This window comes from Psammomys obesus, unplaced genomic scaffold (genome assembly GCF_907164565.1).
Source record: "Psammomys obesus unplaced genomic scaffold, mPsaObe1.curated_primary_1811, whole genome shotgun sequence".
Classification (NCBI taxonomy): domain Eukaryota; kingdom Metazoa; phylum Chordata; class Mammalia; order Rodentia; family Muridae; genus Psammomys; species Psammomys obesus.
In genome coordinates this window covers 14,498,548-14,523,302 of record NW_026585797.1, presented here as the reverse complement: position 1 = coordinate 14,523,302, position 24,755 = coordinate 14,498,548, and the positions used below count along the sequence as shown (strand labels likewise).

The 24,755-nt window shown below is 40.4% G+C and overlaps 1 protein-coding gene across 1 annotated transcript in view; it reads left to right on the top strand.

Moving 5' to 3' along the window:
- Positions 1-437: 437 nt before the first annotated feature.
- Arfgef3 (ARFGEF family member 3) overlaps positions 438-24,755 on the top strand; it is a 155,663-nt gene continuing 131,345 nt past the window's right edge. Inside the window, exons 1-2 of the mRNA XM_055599343.1 lie at positions 438-626; positions 17,082-17,133. Coding sequence (XP_055455318.1) covers positions 542-626; positions 17,082-17,133 — 137 coding nt within the window. The 5' untranslated portion in view covers positions 438-541. The remainder of the gene's footprint in view (positions 627-17,081; positions 17,134-24,755) is intronic.

Sequence of the window (24,755 nt, the reverse complement as noted above, 5' to 3'; positions counted from 1 at the left end):
AATACATTATTATTTAAAAGGTCCTTACAGGGCAGACATAGGACATAGTCTTTGCTGGATGACTTCAGCCTGAAACGGGGGGTGGGGGAGGGTAGCTGTTTACTGAACGAATTTTGGTTTGAGAACAGCTAAACGTGGTCGTTTTCCAGGTTGCAGGGATATGGCAGGCACTGCAAGAGATAGGTACAAAAGGCCAGGCCCCTCCCTGCCCTCTGTCCAAAGCTCTCAGTGGATCCCTCAGGCGGGCGGAGCCTGGCCTTCAGCCAGCCACAGATCCCCACCTTTGCAGGAAGCCTGATTCCCCAGGTCCTCCAGGGCATTAGGTGGGCAGCCTTGGTCTCCCGAGTCCTCCCGCTGGAGAGCGCACCTGACGCGGCGCGCGTGCCAACGGGCGTGGCGACCGGGCTGACGTGGCCCGCGGCGTGGAGCAGGCGTGATTCATCAGCGGCCGCGGAGCGCTATGGGGATGAGCACAGCGGCCGCCTAGGCGCGTCCCCTGCGCGGATCTCTGGGTCGGGGGCCTGGCTGTGGGAAGGCCAAGATGGAAGAGATCCTGAGGAAGCTGCAGAGGGACGCATCCGGGAGCAAATACAAAGCCATCAAGGAGAGCTGCACCTGGGCCCTGGGTAAGCAAGGGCAATCAATGCTCCGGAGGCGAGGGGGTGAGTGGGGACTCTTGCTCTGAGATCACCTGCTCTACAGGGCCCCTGGGCGGTAGGGATTATCACCGAGTATGGGTTACGGGTGCTGTTGCGCAATTCCAAGAGGTGCCTCCGGGAATTGATGCCTGGTATGAAAATCTTGGGTAGGCGCGGACATCCAGCTGCTTCCATCTGGTCTCCTTACCTCCTCCGAAACCTCAATGGGAACCCTTGCCTTTGGCACGAGGCATCCCCATTCCTGGTTCCTAGCTCCCATAAACATGGGTTCCCCATAGCCCAGTTAGGACCTCCCGCTTATGTGAAATTGTGATCCTGGTTCCCAGGCTTATGGAAGGAAAAAGGAAGTTTATTAAAAGCGACAGCCGTCTTGTCATACAATGGTGAGTGGAGCCAGGAAGGAAGGGTTTTTAATTTGATTTTCCTGATAGAGGCCACCTTGCTAAGTGTTCCCTTCTACTTAAGGCTGTTGTGCACAGAAAACAACAGTCTGGAGGAATCGTGTCACTCCTACAGTTCTGTTATTGACTTGACCCTCAGACAGGTGAGCTTTTAGTTGTGTGAGCTGTGCTAAAATTGAAATAAGTTCCCTGTAGCAAATGAGGATTTCTCATTATGTAGGCTGCAGTCCTCAACAGCTGGAAATAAGCAGAATGACCTAACAATTAGGCAAGACCAAGGCACTGAGAACGGTGAGGGTGGAACTGCCATAGACAGTCTGAGTATACTTTGGGTAACAGAGATGCCTTTAAAACAGGGAAGGCCTAAAGGAACCAGCACAGCTCTGTGAACCCCTTGATTTACCACAGCCTGTGTGTTATGCCCTGGTAATCAGTCAATTAAAAAAACAGAAAGCCTTCCCTTGAATTAAAAACCATTCGGGCGCTTGTCATGAGTCTGTGCTGTGTGCAACCTGAAAAAAAAAATACACAGGAATGCCACTAAAGAAAGAATTCTGAATGTTTTAGGTCATACTGTTCCGATGGAAGGTCTTAATTCATGTGTGTGTGTGTGTGTGTGTGTGTGTGTGTGTGTGTACAATAGTAACACCATTCTTTGTTTAATTTCTGCATATCACTAAATTGTCTCAATTATTGTCCAGGTTGCTTATCTTGTAGGTACGACTAGCTCTTGGCCATTTTAGTTTAATGTCAAATGAAAATGGTCTAGCTGTTTGAGAAGCCGCAAGGCTCTTAAAGCTAGTGTGGCCATTGTCATTCAGCAGTGATTCCATGCTGGATTCCCAAGAAGGGTCACTAATGTCTGGGTAACATAATAAACAGGGCCTGGCTGTGTATAAAATACATTGTTTCTAGTATTATTAGTTTACTGTAAATAAAACTGACTGAGATAAGCAGAGGGGTAGAGTAACCCAGTGTTTTTAATAAGTTGGATGTGTAATATTCAACATCTTGAGTTTAAACCATAGTGTTGCATATAGGCTCTTGAAGCTACTAAGGAAGCCCAGAGCTGAGGACAGGTAGATTTTCTGTGTCAAGCTCAGAATTCACCTTAACTGTAAAGATAAATGTGGTCCCTTTTGTTCTTCAATGGTTATGCTGCAATTAGCAAGAAAAGAGATAAAACTGACAGTTAAAAAATAGCAGGGGCATTCCTTTGTACATGGGAATAACCACAGGTGGAAAACAGGCCAAAGAAGAGTTTGAGGATGAGGGGAGAAGGAAGGGAGAGTGGGTAGATTTTACTTAAAGAGTGGGTAAGCTTTGAGTTCTTTGTTTTTCTTCTATTTTTTGAGCAAACATTTCAGACCCTCCCTGTGGTGAAGAGTTCTGAAACCTGAAAGAGTCTGTTGAAGGGAGGTGGCATATGCAGAATAAACAAAGGCATCGGAGGTAGTTTTTTGTGTCTTTCTACCTTCCTCCATTTCCTACTGCCAAGTCAAGGTTTTTACTAGAAAACATTTGTCACTGCTCAGTCCTCATTTTAAAAAGTAGATTAACATTTAAATTTCTAATACTGTACTTAGAAACCTAGACCAGTTCACTTTATTTTGCCCACCAAGAGTTGCAGGGCCTGGTGGTAGTTATCTGTGGCACTTTCTTGGTGACTCCATGCACAGCAGTTGTTTTCTTTTCTCCTGGTACTCTCTGTCAGGGATTTCTTTTCCAGATCCTCCAAGGCCTTCTTGCTCACACAGGAAGTTGCACTGCCTGCCTCAGTAGAATCGTTTACCCTTCCGGCTTAGAGCCCTGCCCTCAAAGACTCTATTGGAGCAGTTACTATTTCCTTGTTAGTGTTGGCATGTGCATAGCTGCAAGGGAAGGATAATTAATAAACATGTTGAGTGCAAAGGTGAGGCAAGTTATAGATGAGCAACACCACACAATTTACTTGTTCCATCCATTAAATGTCCCTAGAAGAATAACGGGGTTTGGGCTGATGTGAAATTATACAGCTTGAAGGACCTTGTCTTGATCTTTATGAATTGTCTGACAGGCTCTACATGGATTTTGGCTATTACGAATAAAATTGTCCATAAACTTAGACCATCTTGGAAGATTGGGATCATCCCTCAATTAGATTGTTATGGGAGATTGGTATCACCCCCTACTTAGTCTATGCTAGGAGAGGCGAGTAAACTTTCCCAGCTTTCCGTGGGGGAGCATGCTGTTGGAATTAGTTTCAGCTGTGAATTTGACATAAACCCAGAGTCACCTGGGAAGAAGAGACCTCAACTGAAGAATTACCTGGATCAGATTGGCCTGTGATGATGCTCATGATGCATTTTCTTTCATTTTTAAAATTTAATACAATTTATTCACTTTGTATCCCAGCTGTAGCCCCCACCCTCATTCCCTAAGAATCCTTCCCTCCCTCCCTCTCTTCCTATCACCCTCATCTCCTCCCATGCCCCTTCCCCTGACCACTGATTGTGGAGGACCTCCTCCCTTTCCATCTGACCCTATCCTGTCAGTTCTCATCAGGACTGACTTTTATAGTCTTCTTCTGTGGCCTGGACAGGCTGCTCCCCCTTCAGGGGGAGGTGATCAAAGAGCCAGCCACTGAGTTCATGTCAGAGGCAGCCCTTGCTCCCCTTAATAGGGAACCCATTTGGAGACTGAGCTGCCACGGGCTACCTCTGGTTAGCAGGTCCAGGTTATCTCCATGAATGGTCCTTTGTTGGAATATCAGTCTCAGGTAAGTCCCCTAGGCCCAGATCTTTTGGTTGTATTGTTCTCCTTGTAGAGCTCCAGACCCTTCTAGGTCTTTCTAACTCCCCCTTTTTTCATAAGATTCTCTGCACTCCACCCAAAGTTTGGCTACGAGTCTTAGCATCTGCTTTAACACCCTGCTGGGTAGAGTCTTTCAGAGGCCCTCTCTAGTAGGCTTCTGTCTTGTTCCTTACTTTCACCTTCTTCCGATATCTATCTTTCTGAATAAAGATTGAGCATCTTTCCCAGGGTCGTCCTTCTTGCTTAGCTTCTTTCAGTGTACAGATTTTAGTATGTTTATCCTATATTATATGTCTAATAGTCACTTATTAGTGAGTATATACCATGTGTGTTTTTCTGCTTCTAGGATACCTCACTCAGGAGGATCTTTTCTAGTTCCCGCCATTTGCCTGGAAATTTCATGATTTCCTTGTTTTTAATTGCTGAGTAGTATTTCATTGTGTAAATGTATCACAATTTCTATATCCACTCCTCCACTAAGGGACATTTGGGTTGTTTCCAGGTTCTGGCTATTACGAATAAAATTGCTATGAACATGGTTGAGCAAATGTCCTTGTTGTATACTTGAGTATCTTTTGGATATATGCTCAGGAGTGGTATAACTGGATCTTGAGGTAGCACTATTCCTAATTGCCTGAGAAAGCATCAGATTGATTTCCAAAGTGGATGTACAAGTTTACATTCCCACCAGAAAAAGAGGAGGGTTCCCCTTTCTTCACTTCCTCCCCAGCATGTGTTGTCACTTGAGTTCTTGATGTTAGCCATTCTGATGGGTGTAAGGTGAAATCTCTGGGTCGTTTTGATTTGCATTTCCCTGATGAGTAAGAATGTTGAGTATGTCTTTATGTATTTGTATATCTTCCATTTGATATTTCTCTATTGAGAATTTTCTCTGTTTAGCTCTGTACACCGTTTTTTAGTTGCATTACTTGATTTGTTTCTGTTTAACTTCTTGAGTTCTCTATATTCTGCATATTAGCCCTCCAGATATAGGGTTGGTGAAGACACTTTCCCAAATTGTAGGCTGTCATTTTGTTGTGATGACAGTGTCTTTTGCTTTATAGAAGATTTTCAGTTTCATGAGGTCCCATTTACTGATCGTCTGTCTTAGAGATTGGAATGTTGATGTTCTGTTCAAGAAGTTGTCTCCTGTGCCAATGAGGTGAAGGCTCTTTTCTACTTTTTCTTCTAACAGATTTAGTGTGTTTGGTTTTATGTTGAAGTCTTTGATCCACTTGGACTTTAGTTTTGTGCATGGTGATAAGTATGGATCTATTTGCATTTTTCTACATGTAGACATCCAGTTAGACCAGCACCATTTGTTAAAGATGCTATCTTTTTTTCCATTGTATGATTTTGGCATCTTTGTCAATGATTAGGTGTCCATAAGTGTGTGGGTTTATTTCTATTCAATTCTATTGATCCTCCATTCTGTTTCTATGCCAGTACCATGCAGATTTTATTACTGTTGCTCTATAGTACAGCTTGATATCAGGGATGGGGATACCTTCAGAAGATCTTTTATTGTGGAGGACTTTTAGTGATTCTAGGTTTCTTATTTCATATCAAGTTGAGAATTTTTCTTTCAAGGTCTGTAAAGAATTGTATTGGTATTTTGATGGGAGTTGCGTTGGTAAGATGGCCATTTTCAATGTTAATCCTGCCAAGCCATGAGCATGGGAAATCTTTCCATTTTCTAATATGTTTTTCAGTTTCTTTCTTCAGAGACTTGAAGTTTTTGTTCATACAAGACTTTGACTTGCTTGGTTAGAGTTACACCAAGATACTTTATGGCTATTGTGAAGAGTGTTTTTTCCCTAATTTCTTTCGCAGCCCATTTGTCTTTTGTATACATGAGGGCTACTGATTTGAGTTAATTTTGTACCCAGATACTTTGCTCAAGGTCTTTATCAGCTGTAGGAGTTCCTTGGTAGAATTTTTGGGGTCACTCAGGTATACTATGATATCATCTGCAAATAGTGATACTTTGACTTTTTCCTTTTGCATTTATATCCCCTTGATCTCCTTCAATTGTCTTATTGCTCTAGCAAGGACTTCCAGAACTATGTTGGATGGGGAGAGACTGGGCAGCCTTGCCTTGTCCCTGAGTTCAGTGGGATTGATTTATGTTTCTCTCCATTTAGTCTGATGTTGGCTATAATATACTGCCTTTACTATGTTTATGTATGTGCCTTGTATCCCTGATCTCTCCAGGACTTTAAACATACATGAATGTTGGATTTTATCAAATGCTTTTTCAGCATTTAAGGAGATTATCAGGTAGTTTTCTTTCTTTCAGTTTGTTTATATGGTGCATTACATTGATGGATTTCTGCATATTGAACCACCCCTGCATGCTTGGGATGAAGCCTTCTTGGTCATAGTGGATATCTTGGATTCGGTTTGCGAATGTTCTGCTTAGTATTTTTTAATCAATGTTCATATGGGATATTGGCCTGAAATTCTCTTTCTTTTTGGGGTCTTTGTGAGGTTTATGTACCAAGGTGATTGTGGCTTCATAGAATGAGTTTGGCAGTGTTCCTCTTGTTTCTATTTTGTGGAATAGTTTGAAGAAAATTGGTGTTAGCTCTTCTTTGAAGCTCTGGTAGAATTCTGCGCTGAAACTGTCTGGCCCAGGGATTTTTTATAATGGGAAACTCTTGATGACGTATTCTATTTCCTTGGGGGATATAGGACTATTTACTTCATTTACGTGGTCTTGATTCAGCTTTGGTAAGTGGAATTGATCCAGAAAATTGTTCATTTTATTTAGATTTTCAAATTTTATGGCACATAGGCTTTTGAATTAAGACCTAATGATTGTTTATATTTCCTCAGTGTCTGTTGTTATGTCCCCCTTTTCGTTTGTTATTTTGTTGATTTGGATAGTGTCTCTCTGCCTTTTAGTTAGTTTGGCAAAGGGTTTGTCTATCTTGTTGATTTTTCTCAAAGAACCAGTTCTTGGTTTAATTGATTCTTTGAATGGTTTTATTTGTTTCTAATTTATTGATTTCAGCTCTGAGTTTGATTATTTCCAGCTGTCTACTCGTTTTGGGTATGTCTGCTTCTCATTTTTTTAGGGCTTCAGGTGAGCTGTTAAGTTACTTGAATGAGATGTTTCAAATTTCTTCTTGAAGGCACTTAGTGCTGTGAATGTTCCTCTTAGCAGTGCTTTTCTTTACGTCTTCCCTGACCCAGCTGTCATTGAGTAGCGAGTTGTTCAGTTTCCATATGTATGTTGTTTTTTTGCTATTTCTGTTATTTTTGAGGTCCAGCTTTAGTTCATGATGGTCAGAAAGGATACACGGGATTATTTCAATCTTCTTGTATCCATTGAGTTTTGCTTTGTGACCGCCTATATGGTCTATTTTGGAAAATGTTCCATGTCATGCTGAGAAGAAGGTAAATTCTTTTGTTTTTGGGTGAAAAATTCTGTAGGTGTCTGTTAGGTCCATTTGATTCATGACGTCTGTTAGAGTCATTGTTTCTTTGTTTAATTTCAGTTTTGTTGACCTGTCCTTTGTTGAGAGTGGGGTGTTGAAGTCTCCCACTATTAATGTGTGGGTATCTATGTGTTGTTTAAGTTTTATTAATCTTTCTTTTACAGATGTGGGTGCCCTTTATTTGGGGCATAGATGTTCAGGATTGTGATGTCTTCTTGGTGGAAGTTTCCATTGATGAAACTTTCCTTCCCCATCTCTCTTGATTAATTTTGGTTGAAAATCTATTTTATTAGATATTAGAACGGCTACTCCTGCTTGCTTCTTCCGTCCATTAGTCTTGAAAACATTCTTCCAGCCCTTTACTCTCAGGTAATGTCTATCTTTGTGACTTAAGTGTGTTTCTTGTATGCAACAGATTGTTGGGTCTTGTTTATGTATCCATTCTGTTAGTCTGTTTCTTTTTACTGGAGAGTTGAGTCCACTGATGTTGAGAGAGATTAATGAGCGGTGGCTGTTAGACCCTTTGATTTTGATGTTGGTTGTGGTCATGTGTTTGTGTGCTTGGCAACTTTTAGTTTTGCTGTAGTGAGTTTATTTATTTCCTGCATTTTCCTGAAAGTAGTTAGTTTTCTGGGGTTGTATTTTTCCTTCTAGTATCTTCTGTAACACTAGATTTGTGGGTAGGTATTGTTTAAATTTGTTTTTGTCGTTGAATATCTTGTCTTCTCCATCTATGATGAGTATGAGAGTTTTGTTGGGTATAGTAGCCTGGGTTGACATCTGTGTTCTCTTAGGGTCTGCATGATAACCGTCCAGGCCCTTCTGGCTTTCATAGTCTCTGTTGAAAAGTCAGGTGTGATTCTGATGGGTTTGCCATTATATGTTACTTGGCCTTTTTCCCTTGCAGCTTTTAGTATTTTTTTCTTTGTTCTGTATTCTTACTGTTTTGATTACTATGTGGTGGAAGGATTTTCTTTTCTGGTCTAATTTATTAGGTGTTCTGTAGGCCTCTTGTATGCTTATAGGCCTCTCCTTTAATTTGGGGAAATTTCCTTTATGGTTTTGTTGAAAATATTTTCTGATCCTTGGAGGAGTAACTCTAGTCTTTCCTCTAGTTTTATTATGCTTCGGTTTTGTCTTTCATGTTGTCTTGGATTTCTTGGATGGTTTGTGTTAAGAATTTCTTAGATTTAACATTTTCTTTGATGGATACATCAATTTTTTTCCATTGTATCTTCCACACCTCATATTCTTTCTTCCATCTCTTGTAGTCTGTTGGTTATGCTTACCTCTGCAGTTCCTGTTTTCTTACCTAAGTTCTCTCTCTCCATGATTTTTCTCCATTTGTGTTTTCTTTAATTTTTCCAATTCTGTCTTCAGATCTTTAACCATTTTGTTGACTTCCCTCACCTGTCTGACTGTATTTTCCTGTTTTTCCTTCAATTCCTTTACCTGTTTGTTTGAACATTCCTCTGTTTCTTTTATTTCTTTCAGTGACTTAATTATTTCCTCTCTGAAGGCCTCAAATTGTTTGGCAGCTTCTTCCTGTATTTCTTTATGGATGACCATAATCTGTTTGACTTTATTTTCTTCTGTTCCTTTACTGATGGCCTTAATATGTTTGAATTATCTTTCACCTATTGTTTATGCATTTTGTTTGCTTCCTCTATTAACCTCTTCATAAGCATAGATGTAAGGTCATCTCCCTGAATTCTCTTATGATAGTTGTCCAGCACTGCTTGCCCTGGATAACTGGGTTTGGGAGATGTCATATTTCTTTGGCTTTTGTTGGTTGTGTTTTCATGTTGGACTTTACCCATCTGGCTGTCTCAGGTGTTGGATGTTAGTTTCTGGTAAGTCCTGGAATCCTGGGTTGGGGAGAATCCCCTTGGTAGGAAGATGGTTGTTCCTGAAGTAGTCTTCCTGAGCTTTTTAGTGTATGGTCACTGAATGCCTGGTGCTTCTCAGGAATTGTCATAGCTCAACTCAGGTGTATGGACCTGTGTGGTAACTGTGGTCGTTGGTAGTCAGGTGGGCTCTCCTGTCACCCGGAGAAGTCCTGGAGTCAGCTGCCCTGCTGCTGGTTTACTTGCCTTGAATTTAGTGGGCTGCTGCTGCTGCTCTCATGCTGCGTTTACTGGGCGCAGCCCTCTTGAAGAACCAGGGAAATTTCAGTTTGGTTAGTTTAGCTAGGGAGACAGGTTGCTCCTTGGTGCAGTGTCTGGGGCTGATCCTGTAGATCCCAGGCTTCTGCAGGTCTGAGGTTGTAGCTCTGTGCCCCAGTACCCAATCAGTTATCAGTGGGAGGTAAGCACAGCAGTCTTGCATGCAGCAGGAGGCAAGAGTTTGGAGCCTGTGGGAGCCCAGAAATTTTTCTGGAGCTGGGCATCCTGAGGTCGGTACTGATGTTTCCCCCACTGTGGGGTTTCCTTCTGACAGGGAGTCTCAGTATGTGGTGTTTTGGGGTCCTCAGTTCAGCCTGGGATGATGAGTAGAGCAAGCAGGCACAGGTGAGTCACTTTGTGATGGCATCTGGATGCTTGTAGGAACCCAGGAACTTTTCCCAAGATCTTTGTAGGGGAGGGATTTGGCGGAGTGCCCTGTGGTTGGACCTGCCATTGCCCTCACCATTGGATTTCTTCCCAACATAGAAACCCAGTCACTGGGGCCCTGGGGCCCACAGTTTTGTCTGGGGTAGTGACTCAGGCGCGTGAGCAGGTATCTGGGCTGGTGGCTGAGTGCCCCCCCCCCCCAACACCAGGTTCTTTACCAGGGATTGTCTGGGTGACAATCTCTGAGGTTAGTTCTGATTGCTTCCTTCACCATGGGGTTTTCTTTTGACTGGAAATCCCAGTCTTTGGTGTTGTGGGGCCCTCAGTTCAGTCTGAGACGGTGATCAGAGCATGCAAGCATGTGGCTCTGGGCTGGTGACTGAGCACCTGCCTGCACTGGGACCCTGCAACTGTTCCCTGTTCTGGGTTTTAGCAGGGTGACCTGATCTGGATTGCTTCCCACCCGTGGGGTTTCCTCTCACCTGGGAAACACAAATGCTGGTGTTTTAAAGCTCACTGTGCAATCACTTCTGTCCTGCTCGTCAGATACAGTGTCCTCTTGGTGCTGACATCTTGGATCCTCCATGAGGCATGTTCTTAACTGCTAATTGATACAGGAGAGTCGAGACCACTGTGAGCAGTACCATGCCTAGGGAGGTGAGACATGAGCTGTATAAGAAAGGTAGCTGAGTGTGAGCCTGCAACAACCCCCAAAGCAGTTTTCCTTTGTGTTGTCTTCTTGTGCTCTGACCTCCTTCAATGGATGAAGGTCTATAACCTCTTAGTTGAAATAAACCCTTTCTTCTCCATTGGCTTTTGGACATGGTGTTTTTCATAGCACCAGAGATTACACTAGGACACACAGTCATCATCTTTAGAATATAATCTGACAGCAGTCATCTCAAAAACGAAAGGTTAAACTAATAAGTCTTTCTGGGAGGAGGTGAGGCAGACTTTCTAGAAACTGATACATCTGTAGAGCTGTGGAAATTATGTGACTGTTCAAACAGTAAAAACAAACACACAAAACAAAACCCCAGGACCATTGTGGCTAAGCCAGACCTTTGCTAACTGTTCTTTGTTTTACTGTAGTTGCAACTTTTTACCTAGCAGAATTGTCTGTTTCAATCTCAAAATTCCAGATAAGGATAGACAGTGGGAGTAAAGTCTATTCTGTGAGAAAGTCAGATCCTCTTCTAATTCATGAATAATCCTCCCTCCATTGAAGCTCACCTATAAGTTCAGCTACCTAAAATTGAAAGATTGTGACTCAGATTCCTTTACTCTCTGTCTGCCTAAAACTTCTTCCCAATTCCTTATTTTATGTCATCTCTAAATTTTTTTTTTTTCTGATGGTGACAAGAACTTGGAAACATTTGTTAGAAGTTTCTGCTATTTCTGAGACCTCCCATACTTTAATCAGTAGCAACACCCAGATCATCTAAGGTATGGTTTTCAACCTTAGACCATCAGAAAGCATGGATATTTACATTATCATTTCTAACAGTAGCAAAATTATAGTTATGAAATAGTAGGGAAATAGTTTTCAGGTTGGGAGTCACCACAACAGGAGGAACTGTATTAAAGGGTCACAGCATTAGGAAGGTTGAAAACCACCAATGTAAGGAGAGAAGAGGCACATACCATTTGCATCATCTCAAGATAAAGGAGTCCCACCTTCCTTCCTTACACCAACTTTAGAAAGACAGGTCATCACTGCGGTCAGAGCTTGTGGGCTCTTCCATTCATACCCATGTTGTTTTTGGTTTCACCAGTTCTCTCTGTGTGACTATGCCTGAACCTATATTCTACCCAAGAAAGACACCAGGATAATGGGATTAGACTTATACCATGGAGACAATTGAATCCCAGGGTTAAAGAAAGATGGTTTCCTCAGAGCAAAAATTGAATGTTGCAGGAGAGTGGATTCTGGCCAATTATGATAATAAAGGTCAGCAGAGTAGCAGCCTCTGTGAGCACAAGCGCGGTGTGTTTGCAGCCTTGGTGGTTTCTGCACCTATAGCTTGAAGTCACAGCTTTCACTATATAAATAAATGATTAATAATCCCTATACTTTCAAATATTATACATCCTTAATTTGTAAGGGTTACATGTTAGCTTTAGAACATTGGAAAACATTAAACAGCATGAAGAGAAAAGGTAATTTCCTATTATCTCACCACTTGATAACATTATGCTGTATTTACCTCATTTTCAAAGGGATCATACTGAACATTTATTTTTAATGCATTTAACTTTTAAACATTTATATAGGGTGGGTACAAAAGCATGCATGTAGAGGTCAGACCTACTTTGTAGCTTCTGAGAATTAAACTCACATTTGTTAGGCTAGGTGTTAGTGTGTTTATCTTCTGAGTAATCTTACCAGCTTCTTTAGTACATTTTTAAACTTTCACATTTTACTCTGCTTTGTCATAATACCTCTAAAAAATTAGTGTTCTTGATAATTGTAAGAATAAGTAACAAGGACTAGGTATGCATTTTCCCCTTATTTTATACTCCCCAATTTTTGTTTATGTGATATGCTCTGAGTAAAAAAGCATGATTTGGTTGGGATGAGCTCAGGAGAGCCTGAAAGAACAAGGATCAGAACTGATAACTCCCAAGACTGTGACTGGCACAGACAATGAAAAGGAGATGGTTGGAAATTATATATATCTGGGAAGCAGATATAATGCCCTCATTTTAAAATTACTTTTACTGTTTACACATAACAGGGGCTTACGAGGAATGCATTTGGGATATAAAAGGAAAAGGAAATGAAATTAGAGACAAAAACCTTAAGTAGGCGAAGGACCATCTTTTTCATCGTCATCCTTTCACCTGTTTCCCTATCAGCTACTGGTAGCCTTCCACTGTCACACTTCTTAGAGTGTCTGTAGAGACTGTGCCCATGTCTTCATCTCCTACCATTCTGCCCCACTCAAATCTAACTTGACTTCTGCCAGAGACACTAGATGCTTCTGGATGCTGACTTTGCCTTGCTGCCACAGCCACTTCCTGTGATACTGTGGATTTTGAGCGACGGTGTGTCATCAGGAATTGAACTCATCCATTCCCACATTCTTTGTCCCTCACATCCCAGGCCCAATACAGTGAATTATGTCAATATTTATTCTTGAGTGGCATAAAGGTACGTGAAGTTAACAAGACCCAAAGTGAGCCTATGAATTTCCTATTTCCTCCTCAAATCCAGCTCACTTCCCTCTGGTGTTTCTGTATGTTCAATTAGTACTGTCGCTTGTCCAGTTGCTTAAACCTGGAAGAGAGTGTTATCCTGGATATGTTTCTGTGGTTTAGTATTTAACCTTCTCGAAGTTCTGCCTGTTTACCTTTCAGCTCTGTCTCTAACATGTCTGTCTACCTCTATTGCCCATTTGTGTCAAAGTTTCTTTCAAGCTTCCCCTGGCCTACAGCAGCTTCCTGTGCTCTTCTTTGTTGCTTCTAGACTTTTTCAAGCCAGCATCCAAACAGTAAGACCAGGAACCCTAATCTCTTCATTCCATGGCAAGTGAAAAGGCTGAGTAGCACCCAACAGTATAAAATAGAGCCTTCAGTGTGCTCTTGTATGTCAGATATGGTGTGCCTCTACCCGTCTGGCAGCTCATCCTGCACCACCATCCCTCTGACACTCTGAGTTTCAGCCATATTGACCTTCTTTTATTGACTGACATATGCTATCCTCCTTGTTACTTCATTAACCTAAGCAAGTACATGGTGAACACCTACGGTGTGTCAGGTGCTGTTCTCAGTGAAGTTACCATAAAACATACAAAAGATCCAGTGCACAAGTAAAAGTTTGTATGCCAAATCAGATAGTGATAAAACCTGCTGGAATACATAAAGTAGTAATTGAAATAGGAGACCCTTGTGGGGTGAGGATAGTGGAGTTGCTGTCTCAGTAGAATTTTTAGGGAAGGTTGTCTTGAAAGAGAGGTTGTAAGGAAGGTAAATGTCTGATGACCAAGGGATGTGTAGGGTTGGTAGGGTCTATTCATCTACCATCTTGAGAATGGAATGCAGGAGAGGGGCTAAACCAAAGCCAGGGACAAAGAGAACGCTGCTGTAGGTATGAGGTTACAGCTAGGCCAGTGACCTCATGAACCAGTGACAGTGGTTGGAATCTAATGAGTGTATTCTTTTCTTTTTCTTTTTTATCTTGCCTTTTAAAAATATTTATTTTTGTATTAATTACAGTTTATTCACTTTGCATCCCAGCTGTATACCCCCTCCCTCATCCCTTCCCGATCTCACCCTCCCTCCTTCATTTCTTCCCATGCCCCTTCCAAAGTCCACTGATAAGGAAGGTTTTCCTCTCCTTCCCTCTGAGCCTGTCAGGTCTCATCAGGACTGGATGAATTGGCTTCCTCTATGGTCTGGTAATGCTATTCCTGCCTAAGGGGGAGGTGATCAAAGAGCCAGCCACTGATGTCATGTCAAAGACAGTCCCTGTTCCCATTACTAGGGAATCCACTTGGATACTGAACTGCCATGGGCTACATCTATGCATGGGTTTTAGGTTATTTCCATGGTCCTTGGTTGGAGAATCAGTCTCAGAATAGATCCTTGTGCTCAGATTTTTGGTTCTGTTGCTCTCCTTGTGGAGTTCTTGTCCCCTCCAGGTCTTTCTATCTCCCCCTTCTTTCGTAGGATTCCCTGCACTCTGCCAAAAGTTTGGCTATGAGTCTCAGCAACTGCTTTGATAACCCTGCAGGGTAGAGTCTTTCAGAGGCCCTATGTGGTAGGCTCCTATCCTGTTCTCCATTTTCGCCCCCTTCTGATGTCCATCCCATTTGCCTTTCTGTATGAGCTTTGATCATCTTACCCAGGGTCCTCCTTCATTCTTAGCTTCTTTAGTTATATAGATTTTAGTATGTTTATCCTATATTATATTTCTAACATCCACTTATAAGTGAGTATAAACCATGTGTGTCTTTCTGCTTCTGGGATACCTCACTCAGGAGGATCTTTCTAGTTCCTACCATTTGCCTGAAAATTTCATGATTCCCTTGTTTTTAATTGCTGAGTAGTATTCTAGTGTGTAAGTGTACCACAATTTCTATATCCATTCTTCAGTTAAGGGACATCTGGGTTGTTTCCAGATTCTGGCTATTATGAATAAAGCTGTTACAAACATGCTTGAGCAAATGTCCTTGTTATATGCTTGAGCATCTTTTGGATATATGCCCAGGAGTGGAATAGCTGGATCTTGAGGTAGCACTATTCCTAATTGTCTGAGAAAGCACCAGATTGATTTCCAAAGTGGATGTACAAGTTTACATTCCCACCGGCAATGGAGGAGGGTTCCCCTATCTCCACACCCTCTCCAGCATATATTGTCACTTGAACTTTTGATTTTAGCCATTCTGATGGGTGTAAGGTGAAATCTCTGGGTCGTTTTGATTTGCATTTTCCTGATGACTAAGGATTTCCCAGAGAGTGTTGGGCATAGTGTTTGTTGGCCCATAGTGTTTGTTCCATGGTTCTTTTTTCTTTCTTCTGGCTCACTCAGCATTTGTATATCAGACAGTGGTCAACCCTGGGCTGGAGATACCTCTCTGTCTCTGGAGAAAATACAATGCTTGTTTGTATTGTGTAATTTCTCCTTGGCTAGTAGCGTTGACTTGCCCTCAACACTGCTACTTGTCACACTAAGTGCTTAGCTGTGCTAACCTGTGTGACCCTTTGAGCTACGCCAGAGCCTGAATTTCATGGCTTCATTTTCTTGTCATCCTGTCCCATCCTCAGCTTTGACCTCAGTCCTCCTCCTTTCCAGCTGGACCTCATCTCTGAGGCACCTCTGGCCCTGCTCAGGTCTACTTTGTTTTGCTGATGAGTCACCTCTCTCAGATCCACTGTTTTTGCTCTGTTGGCTACAGCAGGCTTGATTCTGCCCTACAGTGTCCTGTTAGTCCTGAGTCTAAGGGACATATTTGGATTCCTGTTCTCTCTGACCTCTTAGTGAGGTGGAGGGTCTGTCTGTCTTTTCCTAAGGGAAGCAGTTCAAATTGACAAAGCTTGTTGAATTTAAGTGGGAGACTTCATTGCCTGGAGACAAGTTGGGATGATTGAAGTAGAACTGTTTTGGAGAGGGCATAATGATTAATTTTTTACTGTGTGTACAACTAGAGTCAGCAGAGGTATGTTTTTTTTATCCACAAACAGTGGCAAAGTATTGAGCACCAGGCCTGATTAATGAGGTTTGAGGCTGATCTTCCTAATCACTACCCTTACCTGTTAAATGATTAAACAGATGGTGCAATCTATCATGTCACAAATGTGTGTGGTTAACATGAGAATCCCTAAAAACATAAGTCTAGAGAAGGGATAATAGGAGAAGAAATGATTTGTTTTAAAGACAGAAACATAACTCTTGTTTAATCTACTTGAATGGAAATTTTTAGTAAATCACTGTCTCCGGATAATGTAGCCAACGCTCGCTATAAATAAATGTAACTTCAGTATTTCTCATAATATTAAAGGAAAACCCAGACAGGGCCAAACTGCTAAATAGAGTACTGCTAAATGAAAAAATACTGCATCGTTTTCTTTTTCTCCTAGAACTCACATTTTCATTCTACTGCCTCCACGGAATTTTTTTCTAAATATAATATAACTTAATGCTTGAAAGGCTTTCATCAATCTCCACATTATGCTTTTTGTAACAAAGTATATATAAAAAGATGTTTTTAACAATGTCCTGGGACTATAGAGCTTAAAAGTTTTCGATTTCAGTTCAAGCTTTCAGTTTGAGCTTTCATTATTAATGCACATGACTGTAAAGTGTCACATGTTTTGTAAAGTGCCTTGTGAACTTGAAATTCTTCACAAATATGGGTTTATTTACTGGGAGATTAACTTGCTTCAACCAAACAGCTCTTCTTTCTTTGACTGGGGTAAATGCAGCAGCCTGGTCAGTGGTAGGTACATTGAACTGTCATTTGGTTAGGTCAGGGATTTAGCTATTAATTCCTTGTCACGAACTGGAAAATATGGCCTAGTTTTTAATCATCTCTTTCCCAATGATGAAATGAGATCTATCATGGGAAAAGAATTTGAAAATAAAGATGACTGAGAAGTAGGTAGTTTCTGTTTCCTAAGGGGCAACAATAGCCATTGGTAAGTTTAGAGAATACCAAGATTTTAGTATTTAGATATTACCTTAGATCATATTCTTTGAATATTTACTTGTAATTCCACAATCTTTTTCAGAAACCCTAAGTGGTCTGGACACTGTTGTGAAGATTCCTCCCCACTTGTTAAGGTAAGAGATGGCAACTGTAATGCAGCAAGAACAAAAATCTCCTTCCATGTTTTCCTGAAGGTTGGATCACAATGCTGGATTATAGCATTTCATGTGCTGAATAATTTTCTTGTCTTGGTTTGTTTGGTGTGAATGAAATGGGATATTTCATGAGAGAGCCAAGGCTTGATCTATTTCCATCTGTGTAGAGTGATTGAGCGAGTGAATGAAATCAGTGATACTAAGATAATTAGTAAGCAGAGGGATGAAGGTGGGCAAGAAGAGAAATGACCACAGCTAGTGTGAGAGAGTGGACGTAGAACAAAACCTTCTAGGGAAGCACAGAAAACGGTATGTTCTCTGGGATATGCCATCAGTCCTTCCATCTGGAGTGGGTTTAAGTTCTCTCCCTAGCTTTTGCAGGACACCATCTTTCTGGTGGCAATCTGAAGTCACCTGCAACAGCTCTAAGACACAAACCTATTTCTACACCCTCCCACTTACATTGTTTCCCTTCTATATCTTTATTCTGGTATAAATGCATGTCCTGTGTAGAAAATGGGAAAGGACAAAAGAATGAAAAAGACTGTTTTCACAATCAAACACCTAGGGATAATGACTAAAGTCAGTTTAATAGATTTTCTCAAGTCTTTTGTACATACATGGAGCATACAAATGAATATGGAATTTATTACAACTTATTTTCCACTTGTTTTTTTTTACTTAAAATATATGAAACATTTTATAAATTGCATTGTATTCTTTAAGTTAAAATGTTGCATTTTTAATCACATGGCTGTGGGCTAACTTATTTAGCAGTTTTTCTACTATTAAAGCACTTGACTGAGTTTTTCCGTGATATCATGAGAAATGAACTCACAATTAACTTGTAGTATGTGTTTTCTACATTGTTAGGACACAGTGATTTATTAGGAATTTCCATTGAAGTGGATTGAGCAGGAATTACAGTTCTGACCTGAAAGCAGTCTATTACTCCTATCATATCTGCTCCAGACTTACATGTTGTAGCTAATCAGACCTGTACAGAGCTTGCTAATGGACAGAGTGGTGGCCACATGAATGACTAGCAGAGAGCTGTCCCCAAGGCCACGTAAGAACTACAAAGGCATGATAGTTTGGGCAGTTCATTTCCTGTACGTACCTTATCTTAAAACTGATTTGCACAACCTTGACTTTATCACATCAGTTTTTCCATTGCACTTTTCACTGTCACTCTCCTGCTTGACAGAGGAAAATAGAGCTGGTATCATTCTGGGTCTGCTCTGGAGTTTTGTCTAGGATGTTAAACAATCACCCCGCCACAAAGAACTGAAAATATCAGTCCATGGGTACAAGAAATGATAAGAAACAGGAAGTACATCTTTGTGCGACTTGGGAAATTTTGACTTCTTGAATTTCAACAGACTTGAAGGAGACCTAGTCTAGCTATAAGATGATAGATGAAAATACCTTTTGATAATTTTCCTTCATTTAATGTAAACATATACAGACAAGGCTTCTCATTGTTTACATCTATAAAATAACAAAATGTATAATTATGTGAAGCTAGGCTTTATCATAAACAGTAGGTAATACTCATCCATTGATAAATGGACTAATTGAAGAAATCAACAAATCCAACCACTTCATTAGAAATACATTTCCAATAAAATTGCTTTTTCCCCTGTTAACACTATTAACTTTCTTATAAATCATTGTTAATGTTTTTTTTGTTTTTGTTTTTGTTTTTGGATCAGTCATGTGCATTAATAATGAAAGCTCAAACTGAAAGGAAATCGAAAACTTTTAAACTCTATAGTTCCAGGACATTGTTAAAAACATCTTTTTATATGTACTTTGTTACAAAAAGCATAATGTGGAGATTGATGAAAGCCTTTCAAGCATTAAGTTATATTATATTTAGAAAAAATTCTGTGGAGGAAATAGAATGAAAATGTGAGTTCAAGGAGAAAAAGAAAACGATGCAGTATTTTTTCATTATTATTATTGTTAAGGCTGAGTTTGTGCTCTTTTGGTAGATTAAAGCAGTTTTCAGGGTGCTGTCATGTAGAAAGTTTATTAGATACATCTAAGAGATGATACGTTTTAAATGAAAATTTAAATGATTCCAATATATAACTATAATTTTTTGCAATTAAAAATTTAAAATATGTGAAAACAAAATCTTATTTTTTTTTCATAATAACCATATAAGTAAAAAGAATCATCTTAATCACTGTTCTGAAGGCTTTTTTCAAAGCAAAGTATTATTCAGTCTGGAAATGAAGCTTATGTGGTCCTAGGTCTGTGGTAGGAGCTCAGCCTTCATGGCGAGAACAGCAGGTAACAATGTCCATAGAGTAGAGGTCTAGTCTACGCTGTCCACAGGCAGCTGGGGAGGCCCTAAGATGCCAGGGTGGATAAGGATGCTTGCCTGAGTTGGATCTCCAGGATCTGCATGTGGAAGAAGAGAACCAGCTTCACAGAATTGTCCTCTGACCTTCACCTATGCGTCAAGGCACATCCATGTGTTCATACACTACCACCATCACCAAACAGCAAACACATTGTAATAAAAGGAATAAAAGGTAACTGGTATTTTTGTCATGTGTTGGAGGAGGGGAAAGCACATAGGTCAGAAACAACACCGTTTTATTGGTGCTAAGGACATTTGTTTGGTTCTCCTTTGTCCAGGGGTGTTTACCCTCATTTCATAGCCAGCTGACCATCTTTAATACCCTAGGAGATGGTAAAAGAATTTGTCGGATGTGTTCCAAAGGATGAATCATCATTATTAGGAATATAATTCAAAGTATTTATCCTGATGACAGAGAGCTGCACCATCATCTTTGTATATAGCAGAATGTGCACTGCGGTATTTCGTGTGCACAGCAAAGTCCTCCAAACATTGCTGTGCAGGGCACTGAGCCATATGAACACAACATGCCAGATAGCTCATGCCACAGACTTTTTTATTCTGGAAGGGGAAAATGAGGACACACATGGCAACACTGTTTCATGGGATGAATTTATTACAAACTTTCTTAGTTATATAAGAAGCTTCAGGAAGCCTGTGAGTCACAGTAGTGGGAACCTTTCCACAGCCTCTTATAGAACACAGGAAGAAGGCATGACCACAGCAAAGGGAAGTTATGGAATCAAGAACAGCACGAATAACTATGTTGTATTATTATTAGGAAAGTGATACGATGCACTATAACAGATGCTCGTTAGCTCTGATTCCTTTGCTGTGAGTGTGTTCTTCTTTAACACGGAGATTGATTTACCTGCCAGGCACTGTGATGTTCCCTTTTTGTCATCGTTTATTGTTGCTTTTTATTGACGACTGACTGATGACTATTTTTGAGACAGCATTTCTAAAAATTTGTTTGGATAGAGTTACAAGAACTCATTCAAATGTTGAACACTTTTGCTGTGCTGGGCTTTTGGTATTTTAGTTTTTTCCAACTGATTGCTCTCATTTAAATATATGAGAATTCTAATAAATAAATACAAATATGACTTTGATCACTTGTGCATGTTAGTAATGACAGCTCAAGTCAGAAGCATATTGAACTCTTGAGAGACCTTTGTTATATCCCCTCCCCAACCCCCAGCTTGGGCAATTACTTTTAAAGCCTGAGTGCAAATTAATATTCATGATTTAAATGACTGGTAAATAGATGGTGTATGTTAGGGGAGGGACATTCTAGTGGTAATTAAAAAGTCATCAGGAGTCACTGCCTATGCAGGAAGGTGGAGTGAACTCATCCTCTGAATCATTTTCCAAATTCGTTAGTAGATAATCATTTTCATCTTTCACCTTACTTGTTCCCTTGACTGTTTCCTAAATTTGTTAGTAAATAATCATTTTCATTCTCACTGCCATTAGCTTTGCTTTTGACCTTGGAGATGAACATTCAGAGTCCTTGATTTACCACCATCTACTACTTCTCTCCTCCAAAGAAAAGAGGCGGCTAGACATCAACTAGTCCTGTCATATCAAGCTGCAGCAAGACTAGGTGCATCCTATTTTCCCCTTTGTATGGGGCTCTGAAATAGTGGGTCATATTCATCAAGATCCTCTGTAATATACTGCCTCCAGCTTTCCTTTCTTATATTGTCATCCTGGAAGATTTGCTGAGGTTCTTCTTCACAGTTAGAAATGTCCCCTCTCTTTTGGGCCTCATTATTTTCTTGGTGTAATTTTTCCATGGAGCTTATCTACCACATCAAAAGTTATTTAGGGGTGTAGTGATCAGATCCTGTGCTCAAGAGTTCATTATTTTGTTTCCTCCAGTTCAGTGTCTAATAAATCCTTTGAAGATGTAAACAGACTCTCTAAATTTCTTCTCATTCATTCTAGGTACGTGCGTCTCATCTCCTAGGTCCTTAAAGATTATAGTATTTCGGGTAAATCTTTGGTAGAATTGAATCTCTGTTCTGGTAATAGACCTTTTAGTATCTTACTGTCTAAGGATATCTGAAAGAAGTTTCATGATCAATGGAATGTGTTAGATCAATGGTGGGGTGGGAATGATAGTTGTTGGATCCTGGTCCATATCCCACACCAAAGGATGCTGAATTTACAAAGTTGCTCTCAAAGATAAATCCTTGGCCTCCTAAACTTATATTTTCTTAACACTGGATTATTAAATTAAACACATCTAGACAAGTTGTTCTGGCCTCAACAGTTTTAGTATATAAACAAGGGGCATCTATGGCAGGTACATCTTATTTCGACTTTTGAATGGTTCTAGGATAGAAGAGGAGGGTGAGGACTGGAAAATGCCTACCCAGCACCCAATATGAATTCCATGTGTCATATTTGTGATTGTAAAAAAAGAATAAAGGCCCCTGACTCCTATCATATTTAAAAACACAAGTGTCTTTTCTTTAGAGTCCAATTTACTTATAACGTAGTGGTCTACCTGAGATAAGACTGTTGATGGAATCCTCAAGCTGTCTTGTTACAAGGCAGCCATTGGTAGCAGCCCTCTAGTTGGCTTTATGCAGTGCCACATTGGGAACAATGCAGCTGTTTCTCCAGCATTTGATCAGCTGCCATTTTACTTTCCTTCTTTGTGATTCTTTGGAGACAATATCAGCTTAATTGCTTTCTCCTGCCATTTCCTAAAAGACTCTGTAGACTTTCTTCCACTTTGACCTTGTGTATCTTCCATCCTACTTCCTCCTGTGGCCTTCTGCGTTAGTGAGCCTGTTATGTCCAGACTCATCTTGTTCCTCACACATATATTCTTCCTTATCTTGACTTAAAAACCTATTGATCTTTCATGCAGATGAAAGAAACCATATTTGCCAGAATCTGTGCTTGAAAAGAACCCTCATAGCTCTCCATTCTTTGTATTGTTTTCTTCTAATAGCTTTTGTGCTTTGTTGAACTATTTAATTTTAATTCTATACTTTAAGCCCTGGAATAACCACTGCATGATGCATGAGATTTGTTTGTTTTTCGGTTTTGATTGAGAACACCTATCTAAATCAACTGGAAAGGACCGAGACTTAAAAGGACAACAGAGATCTCTGTAGCTTCTATGGGGAGGCAGCTTTGGTCTCAACAGTGTAGCACCTGCCCCACCACTCCCTCTTCCTCCGTATATTTGTGTACGTGTGACAGTCACAGGGCAACCTCAGGTGTTGGCTGCCATCTTCCATCTTGTTTTAGATGGGGTCTCTTGTTTTGCTGCCGAGTATGACAGAACAGCTGGCCTACAAGCTTCTGGGGATTTGCATTCTTGCCTTGCTGAAGGAGTGGCTGAGATCAGAGTTAAGTGAAGCCACTTCTGGCTCTCTGTAGGCTCTGTGGATCTGGACTCAGGTCATCAGTTATGCTTGCATAGCAAGATGCTTTACCCACTGAGCCATCTTCCCAGGCCCTAGTCCCTGCCTTTTTTATGTAGTGAAGAAGTGCTCATTGACTCTTGTCACCTTGAACTGTAGAGCAGAAAAGGCAAAGAATGCTTTGTAGGATCCTGGGCTAGGCCACCAGCTCAGATGAAAAGTAGATATTAGCATATGTGCAGGGCAGGTGCTTCTACAAGATTCCTGCATTGTTCCAGGTAGATTACAGCTCCACTTCTCCTGGGTAGAAGCTCATTGCTATGATATCTCCTGCTTGCTACCCCCTTCCTTTCTTTGCTGACACAGCTAACTTCTCTTTGTAGAGCCACACAAATGTAAATATGTTAGTGCTTTATTGAGCCAAGCTCTGTTGAGATTTGCTGGCCTTTACCAGGAGGAAAAAAAATCATAATAGAAACTTTAAGAACTATTGGTTATTCTAAACCTGGCTGATTTTCTGTTTTGGGAGAATTATTGATCTTAGTATGAAAGGAACATGGGAGACATTTTCAGCCTTGCTGGGACACAGTGGGAAGCTTTTCAATAAAGTCTTGTCATGAAAATAGTCTAGCACTCCAGCAATTTGTCCTAAATAGGAGAGTAAAATGTCATCTCCGTGTTGGGCACAAAAGACTCCCGTGCTAGGAGATAGCTCTATGCGTGCAAAGAGGTCTTTAGCCATGCTGGTGCTGAAACCTATCTCATAAATCCTATCTGGCTATTTCTTTTCCTTTCCCACACCTTTGAAGATAGTGTTTCAGTTATTTTTGACTTAACATATATGACAACACTAGACATTTTCTAATATATAGGCAGCTTCTTTTCTGCATAACGGTCAATGGCAAACTGGTCCTAATGGTTTACACATTTTATTTCCTTTGATAAGCAGAGCTGCAGTTATCTTCAACTATAAGTCTTGGCTCATAGCCCAACCTAAAAGCACTTTTAAAAGTGATACAGTCTTCACTTGCTGAAGCTATAAAGTAGTGAAGAAGTACAGTTGTCACCCTAGCTACGATGGAGGAGTTGTCAGCCTTGGCAGGAATTTTAGAAGGTCAGCAAGGTTTTAGTTGGGTAGCCATGTCTACTTATCCTTTCTTTATAACAAAGATTTGATGCTTTTGTAACACTTTGTTGTAAGGGGATGCCTTCTTAGAAGGAAACATAACCTCCCATAAAAAAAAAAAAATCATGAGTTTTATTTCTTAAACCTTTTCAGATTAAATAAATAGGGTAAGATTTATACCGTGTCAGTTTTTCTATGTGCTTTTATCATAATTAATTTCATAGGTAATTTAGAACAAGATCTTTGGTTTAATTTCAAAGTGTGCCTCTGACAAACTGTTTTTATTTGTAGAAGCGAGTTCCAAGTGGTGCCTGTGACACTGAGCCCATTAGTTCCATGTTGTCAGTGGATGGGGAAGTGTTTGTGTCTGTCTTCTTCACTCTTTTTGGCAATCTTTTGTAGACACAAAGACTAGAATTATGTTTTGTTTCCTGGGAAAGTTTTATTAATTTTATATTTATCTTTTTATATTTTTATTTTACTGTATATTTAGATGCAGGTTTGTGCATTTGTCTGTATCAGTCTCAGTGTCTTAGAAGTATTATGTAGCTACATAAAACCTTGATATATTTTTCGAGGTGTGCTAAAATGCATTTGATTACCACTTTGCCTATTTTAGAGTCTGAGACTGTATTAATATAGCACTTTTTAATGTTATCTGTAGGTCACATTTCCTGTCTAAGTTTGTGGCATCTTTGAACACAAGTTCCCAATT